Raw genomic sequence first — 19,585 nt, 5'->3', positions numbered from 1 at the left:
ATTAAGTCTTCATCCTACAAGTTCTAAGTCAGTTGTTTTGTTCTGAATTTAGTACAGTCAGAAGATACAAAATTGAGAGGTAAACTGTTAGTAATATTCAAACAAAAATAGACCTAAGGGTTGTAGGACATTAGAATCAAAGCAAGAGATAGTAAAGTGATGCTTCTATCCTAAATCTCAAAAATAGCAATGAAGACTCCAAAGTGAAAGTGTATAGTTGGAAGAGACTTTTCAGCTCATTTTCTGAGTTCATGTGACTATTTTACGTTATTTAGCAATGATGAGGCTTTAGCTGGCGTATTACATTCAGGTTAGGATTAGATCATTTCTTGACACTTCTAACCTACACTTCAATGATACAGTCTCAATTTGCCAGCTGAATCTGGTGGGAATGATTGCAAATGTAAGGAGTGTTTCACAGCTTGAAAAACTAGCGTCTTTGGACTGTTCTTTGTACACTAAAATTGCTTTCCTTAAATCAGTGCTGTTGATCAAATTCTAGTGACATCAGAGGTTAGTCATCCTTTCTAGCGAAACATTTTTGTTTGCACAGCTGTTGTTTTGGGCCCTATCTAAAATTCATCAAATGCAAATATTGTTGCAGATATTACGGTTCTTTCTAAGTTGGTAATGGCTGAAAACTTGTAGTCAAAACCTTAATGTTTCTGCTGTTAGTTGCTTTGAAAGAGAAGGAATATGGGGAGAGAATGTTAAAGCTAAAGCAGAATACAGAAAACAAATAATAAAAAGATAATTCATGTATATTGAAGGTTGTGCAACAGTATGGATGCCCAGTTGGTTTTGCCATTGTGAGGGATCCGTATATGTCCTAAGAGGTACCATATGCTTTCCAATCTCTTATAATTTTTAGACAACATTAGAATATGCAAAGCCTGAAGAAACCAGCTGGGATGAAGATTTTGCTGATGTTTATCACGATCTGATACATTCTCCAGCTTCTGAAATGCTGTTAAACCTGGAACACAATTATTTTGTTAGCATCTCAGAATTAATAAGTGAAAGAGATGTGGAATTGAAAAAACTACGGGAAAGGTATTCCTTTTTTTTTTTTTATTATTAAATAGGAGTGCACGCCACTGGGTGTATACAGCTTGTAGGACAATGTGCATCAACTCGTATTTGTCTATGTAAGCCCTATTTTAGTTTTATGTTTCCCTCTTTAAAGTATTGTAATACTTAGCCTATATTTTTAGGGTCAACTATCTTATATTCTCCTCACTCACTGAAAGCAATAAAAGCTAAGGCCATCAAAGTAATACAAGATTTGATTTCCATTGTTCTATCCACGTTGTAAGTGGTATAGCAACGTAAAGTACTTCAGGATATCTAAGCATGTATGTACCATGTTTTGCCTTTCTTATGATGTAATTTAAGTGAAAAATTGGAAGCGAAAAGATGAGCAAAAGACTTGAACCAACTTTAAATCAGAAACTGTTGAATTTGAAATTTAGGAAAGTCTATGTGGGATCCTGAGTTTCCAAATAAGCTTGAATAGCTGCAGGTGGCTGCTTTGCCCACAAGAGGGAACACATACAATGCAGAGTTTTCTTTTTCTTTTTAAGACTAAATAGGCTAAGCAAAATGAATGCACACAAATATAGATATACTATAGATACTAAATACTAGTGAAGCTTGTGAGATGCCAGAATATTCTAAGTAGGTATGTTTTAGCATTCTAAGTGGCAATATTCCTCTTGAGTTGTGTTTAAGTTCATATTATACAATGCATACCTGTTTATATAGTTTCTTCTAGACTGAGTCGTAACGTATCTCTGATTTGGGAATAAATATTGCCAATAATGCGTTAGCAAAACTTCTTGCTGCTTATTGACTCTTCTCAAGTATACATCTAGAAGAAAGAACACTTAATCCTAAGAGCAGTAATGTTGTAGAGCTCTAGTGTGATATAGATTCCAGAGGAATTTATCATATCTGTGATAATCAAGAGAGTCTATATGTCAGTGGCAGCTGAGACTATCCCAGATGCGTGTAGGTGGTGTTCTGTTTACACAGGAGCTGACTTGGAATCCTTGACCCTCAACTCAAATTTGTTTTGTGGATATTCATTGCTAAATCTGTGCTAGCATAAATCGATTCCTTGCTGAAGACTTAAGTGAAGCCAGGGATTAACAAGACTAAGGAGGGATGAGGTATTGGATGAACTGATGACAGCAGGATAGCCCTTTAACTCCAAGTCCCCTTGTTGAATGTAGTATGAGCTGGAAGCTCATCTGACTGTTAAAAATAGGTGTGCTTAGCCTACTTCTTGGTGTTTACCTGTGTATGTCATCTGTGGTTGGGGTAGGAGGAAAGCAAGGGACTGAGTATGTTCAAAAACTCTTCTAATGATTAGGATAGTAAAGTGCTTTTTTAGAGTATCTGGAGATACTGTTGTACCTTCTTTTGAGTATCTGTGAGGGCAGACTTTAGATGTATGAATTCCAATTCCAAAACAAACAGATGGACAAAGTACTGCATGATGTATCTTTCAGCTGTGTCTTCATTTATATCTCTGCTTGTGATGAGCATTGACCAGCTGACTGATACGACTGATCATTGTATCAGTAACTGTATGAACAACAATGGATGTTCTTCTGCCAGTTTTTTAAGTGTCACTTGTTGTAAATCTGCATTTTCTTCCCTTTCAGACAAGGAGCAGAAATGGATAAGGTGATGCAGGAGCTAGGGAAATCGCTAACAGACCAAGATGTAAATTCATTAGCGGCTCAGCATTTTGAATCTCAGCAGGTAAACTAAGTTCAGTGAACTAGAATACGTCATGCAAATAATTGTCTTAAAAAGAAAACCCAAAACACTCAAATTATCACTGTCGTCTTGTTAGGATTTGGAGAACAAATGGACCAATGAATTAAAACAGTCTACTGCTATCCAGAAGCAGGAATATCAGGAATGGGTGATAAAGCTTCATCAGGACCTAAAGAATCCCAACAACACCTCGATCAGGTATTTAGTTCCTCTCTGATGCTTTCATCTCTAAGACTTCAAAAGGACTTGCTTTTATGTAATCCTTACTTCAGATTAACCATTTAAATAGGATAATCAAAGAAAAACAAAGGCAAATAAACCATCATAATTATTTATATATTTTTAGGAGTTTCTTCACTGTGTAATGTTATAACCTTTCTGTACCAGCTAGTGTTCTAATCCACTAACTACAGCTTGAGTTGAATGGGTGAATGGGGTTTCCTCCTATTTTGCCTTTATTTAAAACGTCTATCTTTAACACTGTTTCACAAGGCTTTCTGTTACCACTTAAATATGTTCTGCAGAATATTTGTAGCTTAATAAATGGTAACACTATCACAAGTTTTGAATTAATAAGCCTTATGTATGTATTTTTTTAATGCATACATCACTAGACAGCTAAAAAAATGGATTTTTTTAGTGTGAACACTGGCGAGAGTTGAATGAAAAGCTTTCTGATTGAGGAAATAGCAGGAAAATCACAACTTGTAACTTGGGGAGATCCTTATTCTTTATCATTAGTAACCAACACCTTTGCTACTAATAAGAAAATAGAAGGAGTAAAACCTAATACTTTCTCATGCCTCACGTTAGTAGAAGAGCCTGTCTGAGTAGATTCAGGTGGACACAGTAAGGAGTTTATGGGAAACACAACACCTTTGAACAAAGTGGATACCAGCGATAAGAGGAGACAGGCATGGATCATAATCCATGAAATACTTCATCATTTTCTCTTAAGTGTTTTGTTTTGGGATAAGGAAGCTGAGTGTATGGAGCATGAGTGAAGAGAGAGAGGAGGAGAAATATATTGGAAGATGATGCTGTATGTTTCGATTTCTCACTACTTTCCTCAGGAATTTGTTGTCTGTGAACTTATGTTTTGGAAGTCTTTTGCAGTTCTCAAGTTAGTCCAAGAATGTCCTAGGACTGCGTAGCTCACAAGCAAGCAATCCTAGAATATTTTTCCACAGAATTGTCATGTTAGCTTTGATGATTATTTCCATGAGGCTGTAAAGATAGTGAAATTACAAAGGCTATTCATAATTATTACTGTGAACCTCTTCCCATGTTCTGGCCTTCTACTGCTGTAAAACCAAGGTGAAGTTGTTTAGAGCTGAAAGCTGTAAGAAATGGACTGCTAGAGGTCCAGAGGTGAGTACCTCTGAAAGAGAGTGAGGATGTTTTGGCTTGATAACCGTGGTTGCTTTTAACAGGTGTGAAGTGATGATATTTTAATCATTGTATACACATACACTAGTAGAAAGTGTGATCTCCCTGCTAGCGTTGAGTCCTGAAAACTGTAGGTCCCTAATGCATTTGAGAATAATGCACAGGAAGTCTACAGTAGGGCAACTAGAAGCTTAGAGAGAGAAAAATTTGTGTGTATGTGTATATATATATTTTATGTCTATATATGTAACACATGCATACGTATCTTTATGCATCTAGTTGCTTATATGTGTGTGTGTATTTATTAATGGTTTATCTCAGTTCTACCTCATCACTAGGCATTTGCAATAAGTGGAATTGCTTGCAAGTTTATAAAATGGTCCTTTATGAAACATCTTTGAAGATTAGACGCTTTGAAAACAAAGAGAAACTTTTCATTAATGCAGAAACAAATTGGAGAGATGTTCATGTTCTTTCACATAGCCAAAACAGTACTTACTACCAGACAGCTGAATTTAGGAAAAGAGTTAAAACCAATATCTGAAATGTTTCCTGGTAGTTTGAATACCTTGGAGCATTTGATATGGCTTTTTTTAACCTCCCATTTTGTGTGGGGAAAGAAGAAATGTTTTATCTAGTAACTTCATAAATAAGGTTATGGGTATTATAAATTGGCTTAGGGGAATTTAATTTTTTTCCTTTTATTCCTATGTTCTTTTTATGTTATAACTAGGTATTGTGATTTATCTAACAGTGGAGTCTACTCTCTCTGCTGGTACGCTCATGGAGTATTGCATGTCAGAAAGGCAAAACCTCAGATGAGCGAATTTCATTCAAATAGGTTTAATCTCTTGGTTTCCACAGACTAGCTGAGGAAACTTTGGATAGCTTTCACAAAATACTGCTGGTCTTGAACAAAAATTAGGATAAACTTTTCAGTATGTTTCTCATCATTTTAGTGATGAAATTAAGGTTCAGCCCAGCCAGCTGAGAGAATCTGTAGAAGGAAATGGAAGAATTTACGAAGAACAAAGGCTTTTAGAAGAAAGTTTTACCATTCACTTGGGTAAGTAAACTGACACCAAAACCAAACATAATAACAGATGCTAATAAATGATCTAAGATATGTATTATTTACAGTATTTAACTGTCAATGTATATAATATATACAGTTTGTAATTGTTTTGTATTTGTTCTTTACAAATATTCTAGAAACAAGTTTTTATCTACTCTGGCAAGGTGACTAGTGTATAAAAGCACACTAACATCAAAACACATAGAGGTTAAAAATTATATTTTAATATTTCTTATATTTAGTAAGAAAATGTGGGTATCAAATTCAATTCCCACGATAAATTAACAGAAAAATAGATGCTTAAAATTTTTACTTTTTGTTTATGCAATAGAGACTTCTTACACGGTCTGACTGCATTAGTATTTCATCCATTGCCTTATAATAGGGAACAAGGCTCATTTCAGGTATAGATAAGCCTTGCTTTGTGACAGTATGTGAAAATATTGCATTTTTACTCTTATTTTGTAAAGTGCTGATACGTATGTAAAACTGAATATATGGTTAAGAACTTTCCTTGAGTATTATTGATTATATTTCTCTTATAGATCTTTTTCACAAAACGTAGGGGAGCATTTTGATCCCTTGCATTTTAATAACAATCCTGAGTTTCCTCTTTTACTGTATGTATTAAAATCATTTATATTCTGTACAGGAGCTCAGTTAAAGACCATGCATAACTTGAGATTACTGAGAGCTGATATGCTGGATTTCTGTAAACATAAGCGCAATCATCGAAGTGGAGTGAAACTTCACAGACTTCAAACTGCAATGTCTCTCTATTCAACTTCTCTCTGTGGCTTAGTTTTATTGGTAGATAACCGTATCAGTTCATATAGTGGAATCAAAAGAGGTGAGTCCTCTAATGGGGTATATCATGTCAGTGAAAATGAATATCACTTAAAAACTTGCTGTCTTCTCTCACACAAAAATACTTCCTGTAAAATTAAAATGTACTGGAGACCCTAATGTTTTGGACATGGCATTGCAAAAGGGTAACAAATGCAAAAAGAGATGTGGATAAGGATGGGGGACAGAGTTTTGCTCTGATACAGTTACCTCTCTCATCTCTTTCCTAGGTTTTGTGTTTGAGTAAGGAACATATTGGAGTGAACACTTCAATGTTGATTTCCCTGCCTTAAACTGACATTATCAGCAGCGGCTTCTAACTCTCTATTGTCAGCTTAGCATACTGAAACCTATTTGCAAAGATGAAAATGAAATACTCTTAAGATTTTAAATTGATAGGCAAATGTATAAAAATACCATGCACTTTAGATATCTGCAGCATTATAAATTCCATTAATAATTAACAATAGGAATATTACTTGCCTGCTTCTGGAAGGCTTGATTAGTAGCCATTTTAAGTGCATGTCTTTTCAGTAACTGGACGCTATGATGAAGATGTTTTGTATCAAGGTTAGCCAATGAAACATGTTTGTTCCTGTTCCAATTTTGTTCCAATTAGATCTTGCAGCCACAGTAGAGGAGAAAATTACAGATTGTGATACGGTCCCTTAAATATAATCCTCAGTAAATTTTGATTTCTTTGAGTTCCGAAGGGTCTTTGGCAAACTTATCTGTGGGCACATTCCACAGCTGTCTGCTCCACCATTCTTTTTGAAAATGTTGCGGAAATGAACATGTCTCATGTCTCGGCTCCTCTGACCTAGTCGGATGTATTACTTTAAACCATCAGTGAACGTCTGGTTGTACTGAGACCCCAAACCACTATAGGCGGAAGCTGAGGTTTGGGCACATTTCTTTAAATCCACTCTGTGGTGAGAGTGGCAGAAGAGCTGTAATAAACACCTTTGAGAGGAGACTTTGCTCTTAAACTGTTAAAGCTGTTTGTTGCAAGAGTACTAGCCAGAACCAATTCTTCCTAAAAGGCTCTTTAAGAAATAAATACACTAAGGGGTTCAAAGGTTTGTAAAAGTGCTATATAGATGACCTTTAAGTAATACATTGATGCTGTTGTTTAGAGAGGTAGTGGCTTGTGCAGTCTAAATTTCTGGGTTACAAAAGTGCAGAAACAATTTTTCTGCTTTTGTTTTAAAGCTGGGAAAAAATACAAACCTAATAGCTTTTATTTTGTGAGGGGCTAGAAGCTCCCTCAAACCTCTGTGAGATTTTCAAAGGTAGTTGGAGTAAATGAGCTTCATGTGAGCACACTGTTTATCCAAGCATTTTACATTGTTTTGAGCAACACCAATCACTTGGCAGGTGCTAAATGGAGAAGGGCTCCAGTCGTAGGAAGTCCTGCAACTTACTTGGTTGACATTGTTTGTTTAGCACTGTTCTAAGGAAGCCTAAGAATATGGTTCACATAGTGTATTTTGTTAGTTCTGCTGTGTCTGGCAAACATTTTGGTATTGCATCTTTGGTAAATCTGTTATCCAAAAATGGTTATGTTTGTCTCAAAATTCACAATGTATCTGAGGTATTTGCAAGACTGAAAACCATGACTGCAATGTTTTCTGTATTTCTTACAATGTGTGAACAGCAACTAGCAAAATATACCTTTGAAATCTGATTTGGGCACATCTCTAGAAAACAGCCTTGATCAGAAGGTTGAACTTATATATAACTTTCAACATGCTTATTTCATTCAGACTATTTTTTCTAAGCTAGATGAATAGTTTCTTTATATACTTTATATGTATGCATTGCCAGCTTAAGTCTCTTACATTAGGACTTTGTAGGGCTACTGTGACTCAGGTTTTGAGTATGTGTAGCATGCTCAGGCAAATGATAAAGTAAAATGAATTTAAATACAAGAGATTTTTTCATTTGTTTGTTTCAAATAAAATGTCTAGTGACCTTATTTTATCTTGATACGCAGAGAAAACACAATCTTTTGGAAAACTCCCTGAGTTTTGGACACCAGAATTTAATAAAGCCTTTTGAAAATAGATTTTATGATGGGGAATTCCTGTAAAAAGATAAAATACATTAAGATTTTTCTCTCTACGTTGCCTGTTCCGGTCGCAGCCTGTTCACAGGAGTGTAAGGTGTTCTCCAGATAGGCAATCAGAGTACATTAAGAACTTTAAGGAGGATTAGAGTGGGTACCTCAAAATGGGAAGTAAGTAGGAATTGCTTAGTATAGTCCAGCTCCTTGCTAATAGCTTGTTTTGGCTCCCATTGACTTGCTTGGAGAGAAGGCTGGACATTAGGATAAGGAGTTTAGAATACCAGTCACAGAGGCAGTATCTTATGATCCTAATTATCAGTATAGTATTTCCAAGTCTGACATAATATTTGCTTATCAGAAAAAGTAACTTGCAGCTCTTTTTGACTTATGACACTTTTCTTTAGCTTTCAGATCTTTGTTTTGAGAACTAAAAGGAAAGAACTGTAATTACTGCTTTCCCGATACACTGTTGATGAATTTCATTAATAGCTCTCATTTTTCAAAACAAACAGGGCTGCTGTTGTTGCTGCTGGAAGTATCTATTATGTATGTTTTAATAAAGTATCACAGATTCAAGGACTGTTCTTAATAAGGCATAATTTTTAAAGCACGATTATATTTAATGCACATATATTATTGCTGTTATTTTGGGGTTTTTTGGTCTGGGTGATTTTGTTTGAAGAGTGACAGTACTCAAGATTTTTTTTCCCTAAGCAATTTCTTTAAAAAAAAAAAAAAAAAAGTTGTCTGACTTTTTAAGAATTTAAAGAAGAATACAGTAGGGCTTTGTCTGGTTTTAGGGGGGGGTTGCCTTTGTAAGTGGCCTTGCTTGAACAGTAGAGCGGAATTATGTAATGTTACTAAGCACAGCCTTATGATGTGGATTTTAATTTTTTTTTCCTAGATTTTGCAACTGTTTGCCAAGAATGCACGGATTTCCATTTTCCTGGAATTCAAGAACAGCTTGAAATTGTCCAGAAGGTTGTACTTAAGGCCAGAGCACAGCGTAGCAGTAAGTCGAAAAGACATCATGGTCAGTGACAACCAAAATTACTTTTCTTGAAATAGAATGGTGGTCAGCTGAATGTTTATGGTTACGGGCAAGTTAATTTCACTCTTCTTCAGTTACCTGATCTATAAAATGGAATGTTCTAGTTTATCAATAAAGTATAAGAAGTCTGCATGAAATTCTGTCTTCACAGACAACATGTTCAAATGATATCTTTGCTGCTATAAGACATACCTTACAAAAAAAAAAAGTCATTAGGTTCTGATCACACTTAAACTGCATGGGAAGTGTATGGGGCCATTGTGCTTTCCTCTGCAGTTTAAATAACAACACAAACTTTATCTGACTTGACTTTTTTATTTCTATTTAAATGTAAAGCTTTAAAAATTGCAGAAGAGGAGTTGCGATTTGTAAGTGGACACTGAATAATAAATTGACCAAATGTGTATACTTTTTAGTGCTGACCAAATCCATGTGAATGGTTTACTTTGCAGTTATATTTACAAATGGCTGTGAAGTTTTCTGACCACATGGTGTTAAGGCAGTACTTGTACATCATGAAACTCTGTTTTTCTTGCAGAGAACTACTTATGTGGTTTAAATACGTCAGTAACATGAATAGATTCATGAAAGTATATAGAGAAACAAGTTTTCTTAGGAACCTGCGTATTGCTGTAGACTGGAGGAAAATACTGAAAGCTGGTTTTATACTGCTTATTTATGTAAATATCTTTAAAATTTTTCTTGTAATATTAGGAACAAATTTGTTTTAAATAGTTACATTATATAAAAAGCAATAACAAGGTACTGTGTAGTTGTGGGGGCTATTTGGAAAGTTTAGTATTAAGTTTGAATATTGTGTTTTCTTTTGTCCAAGTGAAGAGGTATCTGTAGGATGATTAAATAAGAAAGGTAATGATTTGAGATGGGATTCAGTTCAGTGTGTATTGAAGACAGCAAAGACACTTCCTGTTCATCCCCCTGCTCTTTGGGGACTTTATAGTAACTTTATGGTAAAAATTCAAGCCCAATATTACCTCAGTACATCAACCTTTCATGCCAAAGTGTAATTAATACGTGGTATGTTTAATATGTGTGCTATGTATTTATATACAGAAAACAAAATTAGTGGAAATGAAGATAAATTAAAGAATATTGAACGAAACCAGTCAAATATTTTGCCGGGTGAGTTCTGTTGCATTTTCCCCTTCTTCTTAAAGCAAATTGTGGTTTATAGATGCACATTTTTAGCTCTGAAGTCAGGACATAAATTATAAACTAAACCCGAGTTGACCTCAATCAGAGGAGAAGGATGTTCTTGTGGCTAAGGCAGAGAACTGGGTGTCAGGACATCTGGTTTCTATTCCCAGCTTTCCCGCTGTGTCATGTGACTTGGGGCAAATCACTTAACTTCTCTATGCCTAAAATTTCTTTTCAAAATTTGAGGGTGAAAAAAAAAAAATATCTCTGAGCATCTTAGGAAAAGGTGAAACTGAAATACTAGCAACTAATTTTGGTTTGTAAATAATTATAAATATGTTACTGTTGTGATACAGTAAAGCATTTTAGGATGTGTTTTTTAACTTTGAGAATGTACAAATCCATTCCTGTCAAAGAGGAAATATCTTCTGTATATATTGTGATTTTTAGTAAGGAAAGCTTCTGTGGAATTTGAAGTCTGTGGAACAGAGTTGGAGGGGGAAGGAACTAAATCCATACAACCCATGCTTGAATAAGAGGGCTTCTTAAAATTGCTTTCATGATTGTCTTAGATCTTGTTAGTGTAAGTGGCTTATAAATCAACTTGGGTCCTTAACAGATAAATTTGGGTGAATCTTCCTGCAGTGGCTTGTGTATTATTAATTTTAGATGATCACTGCTGGGGATTACTACCTCCTTAGCAGCCATCAGAATGGAGTACATACCCATTCTTCAGCTGTCCCAGTACAAAGGTAGTTTCTTAAATGACGAGTGAAAATAGGCTTGAAGATAAATGTTTATCTGTTGACTGAAAAACAATAGGGGTATTGCATACCTGCTTTTTTGTTCACTGTAGTATAGACTTTTGATCTCCAGCAGGAAGGTAAGATGGAGACACCTGTATTTCACTGCCCCTGATGCTTTCTCTGCCTTTGATAAATGAATGCAAGTCTAAAAATATCCCCAACAAGATGTCTTGGTAACTTTTTGAACACAACTCCATAACTAATCTTTCCATTACTATGAATTATTTTAAACTCTAATGACCATTGATACCTTTGTTTTCCAGTTTATATTGCAGTTGTTATATAACCCCCTATATTTTTGCACAGACCTTTTGCATCCTTTATTTTAACCCATCCATTTTTGGTATTTCCGCCTCCCACATCTGTCTGCAATTCAGTGCTTACATTATATATTTTGAGTATTACAACTCCTCTGTGTTTGTTTTTCTGTTTCCTGCTATATATAGCTCATATCCGCCTGTACTGGCACTGTTATGTCTTATTACACCAGGTGTCCGTGATGCCAGTGAAATCCATCAAAGCAGGGAAGTGAGTGTAGGATGAATGTAAAACAATTATATTCCAAGAGATTTTAGGTCAGTTGGTTTCTAACTTTTTTTTTTGTCTCCTTATGTAAGTGTTCTGATCTGTTGTATATTTGTATTTACCTTTTGTCTTAACTGACCCTATCCTTAACGTTGCCTAGCAATTGTATTTCAGTACAGATCACTACCATGATGTCTTGCCTTCTTGGTTTATATTATTCTGCAGGAGAATTCTACATCACACGCCATTCAAATCTTTCTGAAATTCATGTTGCCTTTCACCTCTGTGTGGATGATAATGTAAGATCTGGTAACATAACTGCTCGGGATCCTGCAATCATGGGACTCAGAAATATTCTCAAAGTTTGCTGCACACATGACATTACTACCATTAGTATTCCTCTCCTGTTGGTGCACGATATGTCAGAAGTAAGTAAATGTAAAGATTTAGTTTGCTTTTATCTTCTAGGATGCATCAAAAGTGATTTTTGCAAAGGGTTTCATGCTGGTTTAAGCCAAATGGGACAGCTTTTCCTAGTCACATGCTTCTGCAACATCATTGCACTGTCTCCTGGCACATCATTGTGCTGGCACTGATATCTGTATGGTGACCCAAACTGAGGAACTGAACCAGTTAAAAACATTTCATAAGAACTGAATCACTTTGGGCTTTTTATTCCCATCCTGCATTTTGGACACTTCACTTCCTTCATCCAGCCATTGCACAATTGCACAAGTATTAATGAAAGGTGGGACTACATGCCTGCAAGTCTTCTGGCAACAGCTCTTGCTTAGAAACTATACCTTCAGAGTCACTAATGCAATAGTGATAGCAGATCCCTAGTTTTAATTGTGGCTAGTTAGAAAACCTTAAAACTAAGTTTTATGAGCAGAAGAAATATCCCTAAACACCACCTCAGCAGCAAACAAATTTCACCTTTGTTCTGAACTGTCCCCTCCTTCGCTGCCTAATTACTTTCATCCTTAATTTCTGTCCCTGTTTCCTCTATAAGTCCACCAAATACCAGCTGGGCAAGAAGCAGCATATTGCTGAGGCTCTTTGTAGATACAAGATTACTTATTGTGCTGAGCTTTTGTATTCTGTTCTTCAGTGGAACACTAATGTGTAGAGTTTGTCTCTTAATCAACTGTAACTATTCACAGTGGACAGTAATTTAGTACCACTGACAACCTCTTTCTTCTGTCACATCTGGCTCACAACATACTAGCAGAGAAGAAAAGGGGATGGGGAGGCAGGGAGAGAACCAGTGGCCAGGCAGTACAGTCATATGCCTCACCTCCTTAGGAGATGAAAAGTCTATAAACATAAAGAAATGAGGAGAAAAAAGATAATGCTGCCATTACTGATATCCTTGCATGGATAATTATAGTCTGTTGTGGGTTTTTTTAAATAACCCTTTCATTTTTCACTTGTAAATTTCAATACTGCCTTTCCTTCTTTGAAAGTGCCTGGCTCAACAAGGTAAGGCTCACCAGTGGATTACCTCTAACAGTGACTTTTTTAATAGAATTTGATTGGCACACAGTGTAGAAGTGCCCCCTTTTTGCAACATCAGGGTCTATTATTGTGAAAGTCCAAGCAGTGCAAAAGTTTAAAATGTCCACTAATGAAGCTTCTAAAGGATATACTTCCATACATAATAGTAGACTTTTAGGAACTTATGGGACCCAGTTACTATATTTCATAAATTTACTTTTTTTTTAAGTCAAGTGGCCATCTGACTATATTCTTTCTCTTTTTTTACCCTTTCTTTAAACCTTGTTAGTTTTAGCTTTCATTTGCATATATGTATTTTAAAATACAAATAAAGCACAAGACCAAGTGTTCAATATGCTTTGAGAGTGTGTTGTTGCTTGGATGTGTGAAACTGAAGAATTATCTTCTTGTCTGGTGCTGGATTCTTAAAAGGTCCTGGTAAAACAATTTACCTTTTGTATTAAGGTTTCAGTCTTTGCAGAGTAAGCAGAAAGTGACCTGTATGATAAGTGTATGTTTAGCCAAAACTGCATTGTGTGAATTGCCTTAGCAGCATTGCTTATTACAGTGCTTTGCAGCTGGCTGACCTAATTTGAAACACACACATATGTAACTTGTTGTTGAGGGAAAAGTGGATAATAACAGATTTCTGAAAGTTAACCTGAACTTGGTGCCTTCAGTAGCCCCAGTTTTGAATCTGCATTTACCACCTACATAAAAACATTTTTGTAAAGTGGTTAACCAGGAGCACAGCTGCAGAGATGTTTGCATGCTTCGCTTTGGCAGGCATTCATCATGAGTTTTCTCTGTGCTTTTCCCAAAGGTTTTCTTCTTGAATGGGTGCAAGAATGGTGTTCATAACCTCACAAAAGTCATGAGTGTATTGATCTCAGTGAAGCCATTACACTTCATTATTACTGGACCTTCATATAAAGCTAATTTTTTTTTTCTATGAAAATTAGGAATTTTGTTTTCCTTAAGACGAGAACAACAAAAAAGATTTCTCTGTTCTGATCATTAAGTTAAATGAAGGAAAGAAACTGGGTTTGATACTGGAGAAAGGCAAAAGCAGACAAGTTCAAATTCAGGATAACTGAGGCGTTACGGTCTGATCACTGTTCAGAATCTAATATAAACTGATACCTAAACTGGGGAATGAAATGGCTCTAGTAGCATGGGATTGCTAAAAATGCTAGAGCTGGCATGCTTCCGTGGTCGTTTCAACATAGGATCCATTGCTGCTGTCCACACGGCAGCACTGAGAAAAATGTGACTCTTCAGGGATCTCAGGCAGCTGTCTCTTACCATAAGTTAAGACAAAAATGTTTTGAAAAAAAAAAAGTAGAAATGAAGAGAGTATAAGCTGTGTAACAAATGTTTATGAACATGGTTTATGTATATAGAGAGGTTATTGATGGGTGTGCTAACCTCAAAGATTTCTCATCTGAGTTTCCTGGTTTTAAATGTATAACTGCTCATACAGTGTTTAGGATTTGCATAGGTATACTTTGTGTAAACATATTGCTAATTCTTAACTTACTAAAATTAACTATTGAAATTTGGTTTGAAATCTTTGTCTCACAAGACATTTATGGACTTCAGTGTTTTCATTACCTGGTTATGACAGTGTTCTGCAAAGGTGCAAGCCCTTAGCTTTATAAAAGCAGCAGCCACATGTAGTGAGTCTGTCACAAATTTGTTCAAATAAAAAGGTTTGCAGCATATCTTTCTAATCAGTGAAGTTTGGCCTCTTTTTTTTTTTTTAATAATAAGCAGAAGAAATCTTAATTTGACAACAAATCATTGCATCCTAAAAAAGAGCGAGGTGTGGTCTCTGCTAGTGAACAAAACTAAAAGTCCCAGGGCAATTTTTTTTACTTGCTTGAATGCTATTAACCAAGCCTCACTATAGGAGATGAGGTGCTTGCTTTTTTTTTTCCTACCCCCTCCACTGTATTTTGAATTGGTTACTTAGCCAATCCTTCTTCATTTCCACAACTGTTACTTAGTTTGCATATAGAGAAAAATTCTGATAGCATAGCAAAATCATGAAAATTCACATTTTTAAAGATGAATTAAAATTTAATCATTACTGCATCATTTTCAATTCTTGTGGCTTGCACGCAGTGACATTCTGGATTCAACCTGTTATTTCCCTGAGTGCCCGCAAGATTTAACATCTATGTTCCTCTGAAATAGTCCAAGGGATAGTGTCATATCTTGCTGTTTTGATCAGCCCTTTTAACGTTTAGTTACCTCTATTGATTACACAAGGTACTCCTGAGTTGCCTTCAGAGCAAGAGGATCTTTCTTTTTAGACACTTGTTTTTTACCTAAGCCAAAACTGTGATCAAAACTAACAATAAATGCCTACGTTACTTGTGACAGAAAGCACACATAGGCAGATAAATTACAACAAAGACCAAGTATTTCTTCCAGAAAGCTTGGGGGCGGGGGGAAAGTCCAGCATTGTTCTGATTAATGTGTTGTATGCCCTAAAAGCAGCATCTATTGATGCAGTGATTTACGTCATGAAAAAAGTCTTCTGAAAAGTCATTTCTAGCTTATGCTGTTTTTAACGTATTATGTATTTTGGGAATGGCAGGAAATACTCCCACCTAAGTAGGAACTTTGGCTTTCAGTAGTTGTTTAATGCAGCTACGTTCAGTGTAATGTTTCAGTGTTATCTGTTGGCATTCTTAGGTAACCTTGCTTCTCAAATAACTGGTTTTTTTAAATCCTGAAATCAAGCTCTTTGAACATGACAGATTGCACAGTGTTTGACTTTGCAAAATAAAGGTTGGCTTTACTGAATAGAAAATTATGTACAGAGTAGATTTGAAAAGATATGTAGAATGATAAATTTCTTTCCACTTCTATATTCCTGTATTCAGACTAGAAAGTGCTCATTTTGATATTGAAGAGTACATCAGAACAAATAGGTACTATCTTCTGTCTGAGAAGTATTTACAGTGACAGTCATTCTGTCTCTGACTAGGAATGTTCATCTTGATATAATTCACTTTGTAGTGTACAGTCAAAGAATGTTTAATGTACTCAAGTATTTAAACTGTTACTTAAATTATTTAGACCAGTGCTTGTAGTCATATCTTAAGCTATCTTAAGCCAGCGTGGTTTTCATATCCCATCTTGGTATTTAACTTCAGGGAAGAATTTACTTTCTATTTATATCTGAAACTCCTCCATCAGATGAAGATGGATGTTAAGAGTTAAAACAATCAACATAAATGCATCTTCAGAGGAGAAGGGTTTCTTGCAGTATCAGAGAGAACGTTTTTACTGAAAGCGGGAGGTACGCCAATAAACCTTAACCAGAATGATCAAGAATAGCTGGGAATCATCAGTTATGGCTGTTAACATGTGGTCAGGAGCCTATCTTTGGCTAGCTGAAGCACAAATTTGACAGTTATCCATTGGATATTATACGATTTTCTAAAGTTCCGCATAAGAATTAGACCCATTTGCAATGACATTAATGGGATTGTCAACAACACTTTGATTCCAGATATCAGCTTAAAAATGTATAGACTGTTCTGACCCTGAGCTCTCCTACCTCTAAGCAGTAGCAGTGCTTTTATGGTCACCTATAAGGTATATACCACCTGCCCAGAATACTCTGCAAAACTGAATCTCTTGGATGCTGTAACATCTGTAATGCTGCTTGAATACCTGATGGGGAAAATGTAGTTCTATGGCAAAAATATATTATTTTTAATAACTTCTCTGCTGCTCTTGTTGGTTAGATCCATTGGGCATTGAGGCTTTTCTTTTATTTTTAGGAAATGACCATTCCATGGTGCTTGAAGAGGGCAGAGCTTGTATTCAAATGTGTCAAAGGTACGTTAGTGAATGCTTCAGCTGTTTGCGTGGCATTTGGTAACATCCAGCCTTAGCTCAGGCTGTACATTTTCCCCCAAAAAAAGGTGTTTTTCAATACTTTATGGTTTGTTAAAATATACACTTACATTTTTCTCTTTAAAATTATTAACTATCCTACCAGGAAATAGTCTCAGACACTTAGAATGGAGACTAAAAATGTTTTGAAAGTATCTTTACAACTTAAACATAGACAGTAGAAGAAAAAGCCCTTACTGCTGGTTTGAGCAGTCTGTGAAGGAGAACAGGAGCTGGTGGTTCTCTACAGTATAATTTCCAGTGTCTTTTGTATTTAGATTGCCTCAAATAATGAGGATTCCCCACAATTTTCCAAGAACAGTTTATACGTTAATTCATCTCTTTATTGAAAGTCCTCAGGGCTCAACTTGGTTTTCTGTCTTTCCAAGTGGTGTTATTACTTACTGTGTTCTTGTGTGCTGCACTTAAATACTTCAACCAGTCATTTAGACTATTTAAAATGTTAGTAGTGTTAATGTGCTTTCTTCCACCTACTCAAGGAACCTCTTCCTGTTATGACCTTTAGTAATTCATAATGGAATATCATCCACATAGCCACTTTCATTAAACAAGTATTTTTCTGAGTGTCTTTATTTGGCACTAGTGTGTTCCTGTGGACGTTGTAGTTCATTTGTTACCATAAAGAAATGCTAGCATAAAAATGCTGTATTGTAACTCGAGCAATAAATGAGTGCTGAGCTTTTCCCATATAAGTAGGTCTAGGTAGTTTCTGTTGCTGCCAGATTGTCAGCATACTTTTGGCAAGAGGCTTGTACTCATTCACGTGAATGTGATCACATCAGAGCTAAAGGAAGGAGCTATTTCTCAGTGAAAGCAAGCCACTGAAAGAACTCATAACACGCACATTTGGAGAAACCTCTCACTTCTGCTGGCTAGCACTGTGCTGTACAGTAGGAGTGGTTATTCTCCTCTTCAAGGGTATATTGATTTTCTCCATAACTTATTAGCTTTTCCAGTTAAAACAGATTTCAGTCAGGAGATTGGCTAAGTCTCTTTTAAATGCGATTAACGACATACCTAGTTAAGGCAGTTAAAATCCTAATTGTATGTGAAAACTCCCTCGCTGTTTGATAATGGTGTAACTGATGAGGAAGATTGCGTGGGTAATGCATTTATTATGAATACTGTTTTTAAGGTTTCATGATGGAAATGGCCTCGTGGGATGGAGGAATTTCTCGAACTGTACAATTCTTGGTGCCACAGGTAGGTTAAACCAAGTTCATATCCAGCCTGGGAGACTGTTGGAACCAGAAGTTAAATGTCAGCAAATCTAGTCTTGATTTCTTTGCTATGCCCTGCTCTTTTTGTGTGAGCTTAAATTAATCACTGTGGTTTTGGTCCCCTGCCTATAAAATGGGAATAAGAGGGGTTTATATTTTTTGATATCCTGTAGTATCTTCTGAGGATGCTAAAATTTCAAACTGGGAAGTTCACCTTTACAAATGGTGAATACATCACCTTTGAAAAAGATAGTTTTTTGCTATTATGTACTCTGAAGAGATGGGCTAACCTTGCGTTATGTAGGTTTAGGCATTTATTAGGTAGATTGCCTAACAACTTGGAAAGTTGCAATGCACTGAGTTCAGTCATGCTTCCACAAACTCATTAATGACTCTAGGTATTTGAAGTTAATTGAAATTAAGATTCTGAAATTATTTATTTTTGAGTTTTTGCTGATCTCGAGAATCTGGAAGTTTTCCAAAGGTGGCCAGTACTGAGTTTTATTTGTTCTGAAAAGTGGTACTGGAAGTAATATAAAAATCAGAGTTACATTAGGAGAGAAATAACATGTATTTCTTGACAAAGTAGTAAACTACTGAGCAAGGAGAAAGCCAAGAATAAACCAAGTACTGAAGTTGAATCTAATTCTAGAATTCAAAGAGCAGGAGTCCTGTAGATAACAAACAGCACTGTCCTGTTTATGGTAAGCAGAAATAATCAATTACTGGAAGAAGAAATCTACTGGAAACAGATATGTCACATAAATACACGAACAGTATTTTTAGGTCAATCTTTTGATTGAATTGAATAGAATTATAACACATAGTTTGAAAACAATCTTTGTGGACTTCTGAAAAACAGCAATTCTCTTAAATGTCAAGAAACACAGTTGAGAGGGACTTAATTCTTCCAAACTACAGCAAAAAGCCAAAGCTTACTGGTGTGTGGGGTTTTTTGTTTGTTTGTTTGTTTTGCCAGACAATTTCTGAGGAAATGTTTTACCAACTGAGTAATATGCTTCCACAAATCTTCAGAGTGTCCTCTACATTGACTCTGACCTCTAAGCACTGAGTCTTGTTCAGCAATAATATGTATCCTGTTGACAAAGGATGAGATTACAGAGATTCTGGAATGCAATGTCTTTTTCTGAGGGCTGATGACCTCGAAGTGGTATTTGTTGCAACTTCAAGAATCATGCCATCATAATAAAAGATAAATGCTGTCTG

The 19,585-nt window shown here is 35.8% G+C and overlaps 1 protein-coding gene across 5 annotated transcripts in view; it reads left to right on the top strand.

Annotated features, from left to right (window-relative positions):
- C1H12orf4 (chromosome 1 C12orf4 homolog) overlaps positions 1-19,585 on the top strand; it is a 22,285-nt gene extending 2,700 nt beyond the window's left edge. For 4 of the 5 annotated variants that reach the window (XM_054805495.1, XM_054805487.1, XM_054805477.1 and 1 more), the window contains exons 4-14: positions 872-1,053; positions 2,670-2,769; positions 2,864-2,985; positions 5,136-5,242; positions 5,904-6,101; positions 9,070-9,198; positions 10,291-10,359; positions 11,931-12,133; positions 17,003-17,060; positions 18,274-18,341; positions 19,338-19,585. In XM_054805495.1, coding sequence (XP_054661470.1) covers positions 872-1,053; positions 2,670-2,769; positions 2,864-2,985; positions 5,136-5,242; positions 5,904-6,101; positions 9,070-9,198; positions 10,291-10,359; positions 11,931-12,133; positions 17,003-17,060; positions 18,274-18,341; positions 19,338-19,430 — 1,329 coding nt within the window. In that variant the 3' untranslated portion in view covers positions 19,431-19,585. The remainder of the gene's footprint in view (positions 1-871; positions 1,054-2,669; positions 2,770-2,863; positions 2,986-5,135; positions 5,243-5,903; positions 6,102-9,069; positions 9,199-10,290; positions 10,360-11,930; positions 12,134-17,002; positions 17,061-18,273; positions 18,342-19,337) is intronic. The other variant, XM_054805504.1, reaches the window with a different exon arrangement.

The sequence above is a fragment of the Grus americana genome, chromosome 1 (assembly GCF_028858705.1).
Source record: "Grus americana isolate bGruAme1 chromosome 1, bGruAme1.mat, whole genome shotgun sequence".
Lineage (NCBI taxonomy): Eukaryota > Metazoa > Chordata > Aves > Gruiformes > Gruidae > Grus > Grus americana.
The sequence above is the reverse complement of the archived record's forward strand: the minus strand, read 5'-3'. Positions and strand labels throughout refer to the sequence as shown.